Below are 4,929 nucleotides of genomic sequence, written 5' to 3'. Positions count from 1 at the left end.
TAAGACACAATGATACCAGGTCTTGTTTATTGGGATCTGTACTTATATGCGAAAAGCATCGTAATCAGCTGGAAAGCTGGTGTCTTGTATGATGACATTTTTATCGGACATAGTGAGCAGCTCATCTGTGTTTTCAGTTTCTCAACTAGAAATCACTCCTGAAATTTTCATCATCGATTAACCAATTGAAAATTGAATTGGGATAAAGATACAGAGCTAAAGGCATCTTAAGAAAGCAGTCTTTGTGGTTACAAGCAAAAATGATCTGTCTTCCACCTTGCTTTACACACTATCTTAGCTGCCATTTTACTAAATTTACCTTGTTCAGGAAGGTGCCTAATGAGACTTGGTAAACTCTTGTACCTCAGCTTACGGTATTACGGCCCTTAAATTCTAAAAGGCATTTCTTCTGTGAGATATTATTTCCACCTGCCAATGAAAATTCTGTAGACGTTAATGAATTGTCGTTAGTGTCGTGATTTTATATAAAGGAACTGATGTACGAATCAGTAATTTGGATTGGGACTAACAAGCCCATAAGCAGAGTGAAATGTTTATAGAGAAGTGTATATATGGGGCACAAATCTCAGAGAAGTTCTCAATCTGTCTCACCATATCAGCATAACACTGACTACTGGCTATTAAATTAACATGTTAATGTAATTTTGCTCCATGGTTTTTTGATTTTCAGACTTTGGAGTGCACATCTTGTTCCTTAATCGTTATTAATCTTTTTGAAGAACATATCCAATGTTTGTCACATTGTATCCAATGTTGGTTAATAAAGCCATTTTTTGATGCAACAAAAATGCCCGTGGTTTTTCAAGGGAATAAAACAATAATAACTATTAATAAGGTGGGCGACACCACAGTTGCTGTTAGAATTTTGCGACACCAAAAATCGTGGCAAGAAGTGCTTTCTTTTGCTAATGGCATTAGACCTATTATATCAGTATTTTTGCTATTTTGTGGAATTTAAAATTCTTTTCGCTGTAGCCTGATAGGCCTATTTACGTTAAATTAGATACATTAAATTAGTGTTGGCTGTCAATCATCGCCTACTTCGATACTTACGCTAATGATACAGTGCACGTATGTACAATAAAACCACTCGGTGTGGGTGTTTTCATTTCGATGTATTTAACCTTTGAGTTAATGTGACAAAATATTGCGGATATTTTATGTGGTCGAATGCCATGCAACAAAAAAATACAGGCCTACGAACCAAGACGTATTTATACCATGTTAAGGGAGCGTGTTATAGTTGTAATTTGAAATACATTACCCATGATGCATCACACACGGCTACTACATCAGCGGGAAAGAAGGTAAGATGGAAGACGCGGAAGAGTTCGTGAGCATACTTTTACGACGTTTGCTGTGGCGTACTTACAATTAGATGTAATATTCAGCTGGTGTTTCTGTGTAATAATTATCATTATGCGTCATACTGTTTTTATGACAAATATTTATGTTGATTAAGTCGCGAATAGAGGAGCCCGTTAGTCCTCGGTGTCATATATAGGCCTGCTAATTAAAATTGTAACGTATGTTGCATTACTGTTAAGGAAACTGGCCGTTCTGTTATACATACCAACTATGTTTTGCAATGAGTGTTACTGGTAAAGATTGCTATAATAACTCGGTGCTCTTAATTTGTATGTGTCCCCAGGTAGCGGTTAATAAGGTTGATCAGAGGGCGTGCACAACACGATGGAAGAGGCTGAAGCACAAATCTACTGTCATAGATCTGCCATTTTTACTGAGCTGTGCGGTATCCTCACCAGCTCCCAGAACCTGTGAGTCTTCATTTCCAGTAAGATAGTCTCCTTACACACCCACATCACGCTGTCTGCAGTTTGCAGAACTCGTTTAAAATGACTCGGATAGGGAGTGTCATATGTATTGTTATACATATATAATATGCTCGTTTTCAAACACATTTGCAAGCGCCCTTGTACAGTATGAATACCGTAAAATGCATGCAACCTCAGTTCTTATTAAAGTATAACTCTTTAATCCCTGATGTAGGCTGGGGATATATAGTATTCATCAGAATGATGAGTAAGTGGTATAACAGTTGGGATTTAAACTGGATATATCTAAACTCTGGCTACATGAATTCTAACTAGAGATGCACCAATCGACCGGCCAGGGACAGGAATCGGCTGCTTTTCCGCATGCTCGGCCCAGACTGCAGACTGGCCAGTCAGGCTAATGTATTTCTGACACCGAACAAGTCTGTTTTACGCATGCACCACACGTCATACGGACAGCGATGCAGCTAGTAGTTACTCACATTCAGCGCTAACATGTTAGTGTGGAAGTTTTTCACTATGAGTGAAGACGACAAAGACTGCAATTTGTAATACATGTAAAGCCGAAGTAAACTATGGAGGAACCACCACGAAAACACGGTGAAACGTCGGTGGTCAACTTTAAACTGATTATTAAACCTATATTAACCTTGAAAAGGAATAATCATTAAAAATTGCAAAGCTAACTAAGGTTTTCTTCCTATGATAGAGTAAAAATGTTTTAGTGAAACTTTAACCACCTGCGCTATGAAGTCCTTCCAGTATGAAGGTATGAAAAAGCCTGATCTTAATCTAGCTTAGTACAATTGCAATTGGTGCATCTCTAATTCTAACTTGTGCCATGATACCAGATGCAATGGCTGTATCTTCACAGCCAGCCTGTTTGAGTAGTGATTTATTTTAGGATGTCCGCTCATTTTGAAACCTGTAAACAAAGGGGGAAATGATGTCCAGAATTTCCTTAAATTAACAAATCGTTGAGTTGTGCTGCTCAGAATGAGATTGTTGCCTGAATAGAAATCTTTGCTTTGGCACAGTAATGCATACCTTTTTTATTCTTCACCAGTGTAAAGGAGCTGCAGACACTGGTAATCCTCACCGATCCAGAGACTGGGAAATTAGTCCAGTCCCAGACTAATGTGAGTAGCTGGCTTTCCCCAGACATGATATGAGGGAATTCCATTTAGGAACTTTTTGGTGCATTAAATGTTAGTTGTCTTGCTTGAAAATGGAGTTTTGATGTTTACAACTGTTTAACAGTGGCTTCTTTCATACTGGAGCTTATCATCTTATTGGTTGGTTTACATTGAATGCTTGTAAATTGATATAACAATTTCATGTGCATTGATGTAATTGTGTGTATATGCAATCTAATTAGTGAAACAATATTCATTCTCCCTGAATCATGCTCTATCAGGCTGTGAATTCATTGGATGTGTGGAAGTCCCTGTCTTCAGCTGTTACAACAGACACTGACCCATAGACCATGTGCGACCGTGAAGATCATGAGGATGGCGCTCCTGCTAAACTTTCCAACAGAGATTCCATTGCTGAGCCTTCTGACTCGGTCTCCCTGAGTGACTCTGATCCCGAAGACCCAACCATCCCGTTTGATGCTGAAGTTGAAGATCTGTCTTCTGGTGAAGATTCTTCAGATGGGGACGACCCCAAAGAACATACAGATTCCAGTCTCCAGGAGCCGCTCTTCCAGCTGAAGGGGGCCGGCGTCGGTTTCTCAGCCCGTAGCCACAGCATCTTTGACTGCCTAGAGAGTGCCGCTAAGATAGCCACCCCAGGCTTGGGGGAGGACAACATCATCGATGGACCCTTCGTACGGCCTATACTCCCACCTCCAAAGAAGGATGGAGAGAAAGGTGGCGTGTTGTCCAACAAGCAAGCCCCAGTGCTTCCATCGTCCAAGGGCGTGCCTGACTATGTGGCCCATCCAGAACGCTGGACCAAGTACAGCCTGGAGGATGTGCCTGAGACGAGCAACAGCAGGAACAGCCAAGTAGCACAGGAGTACATCCAGAGTCTACGGAAGCAGAGGCAGGGGCCCCTGGGAGGCGATGCCCAGAAACCCTTTTCTCTGGCATTCAACCAGGAGCACTCCAGTAGTTCTGAAGGCAAAATAGTATTTTCTCGGCCCGGTCAGACGAGTGAGAGACAGCCGGGGCGCAAATGTGGAGAGGAGATGAAGAAGGCAGTGGGCCTGTGCCATCTGGAAGACCTACCGACAGAGGAAGAGTGTGTCCATCCAGGCTCCGTGGAAGGGAAGAGGAAGAGGAAGAGGGAGTCTGAAACTGCTGAGAGAGATCCAGAGCAGCACCACTCGCTTGCTGTAGGTTTTAACATCAGTCGGAAGGTCAATCGGAAGAATTTTCGCAGAATTTCTGAAAAGGATGATGATGATCACTGAACATTGCATGCTAACTGTCAATTATTGTTAATGAAGCTGTTAAATTCCTGCCCTTTGTTTCTAAAGGTTCATAGTCTCTCGCATAAGTAGACTGAGTAGATAATGGAGTCCTCTATATTGTCCTGCAAAGTCTGTCATTGGTCCTCTTTATTATGTAATGCAGTATGTTCTGGTGTGCTAGCCTTCATTTATAGTGTTAGACATTTTTCTCATTAGTAATAAAAGAAATTCGATATCAGATATTAAATGTTGGGATAGGATTTTTTTTTCGAGGTGTTTGTTACCTCTCAGCTTACATTGAGTGTGTATTTTAAAAATGACAACTGCTCTTCAATAAACAAAGTACCGTTCATGCCTTTGTTTTATATACACACACTGAACCATTTTCTATCTTTTGCAAAATCGGCCTTTGTCTAAAATTGGCTGCACTACTTGCAATCTATACATAATTGGTCAACATGATCTTTACTAAATGAATGATTAATGATTTTTTGCAAATACTGAAATTGCCTCTTAATTTGTTTCCAAGCCAGTTGGGAGATAAACTGCCCCTGGTGTTCCTGTCTGGTCTGGGTCCAAGTTCTGTGAGACGGTGCCCTTGGGAACCAACTAAGCGGCGTCCTTATGAGATGCTGGAATCACATCAGCTGGCTCCTCTGAATTTGAATGAGCAGTGGATTTGTTTTGAAATCC

The 4,929-nt window shown here is 41.0% G+C and overlaps 1 protein-coding gene across 8 annotated transcripts; it reads left to right on the top strand.

The window, feature by feature from the left end:
* Positions 1-1,192: 1,192 nt before the first annotated feature.
* On the top strand, positions 1,193-4,588 carry tssc4 (tumor suppressing subtransferable candidate 4). Of its 8 annotated transcripts, none has more exons than XM_023793901.2 (4): positions 1,193-1,328; positions 1,673-1,799; positions 2,884-2,956; positions 3,235-4,588. In XM_023793901.2, the coding sequence occupies exon 4, from the start codon at positions 3,304-3,306 to the stop codon at positions 4,234-4,236; it is 933 nt and encodes a 310-aa protein (XP_023649669.2). In that variant the 5' UTR covers positions 1,193-1,328; positions 1,673-1,799; positions 2,884-2,956; positions 3,235-3,303; the 3' UTR covers positions 4,237-4,588. The 8 variants fall into 8 exon arrangements, with proteins under 8 accessions (XP_023649669.2, XP_023649665.2, XP_023649670.2 ...); XM_023793897.2 differs by having other exon boundaries at positions 1,673-1,816; XM_023793902.2 differs by having other exon boundaries at positions 1,306-1,354.
* The last annotated feature ends 341 nt before the right edge of the window (positions 4,589-4,929 follow it).

Source organism: Paramormyrops kingsleyae, chromosome 11, assembly GCF_048594095.1.
Source record: "Paramormyrops kingsleyae isolate MSU_618 chromosome 11, PKINGS_0.4, whole genome shotgun sequence".
Classification (NCBI taxonomy): Eukaryota; Metazoa; Chordata; class Actinopteri; order Osteoglossiformes; family Mormyridae; genus Paramormyrops; species Paramormyrops kingsleyae.
The sequence above is the reverse complement of the archived record's forward strand: the minus strand, read 5'-3'. Positions and strand labels throughout refer to the sequence as shown.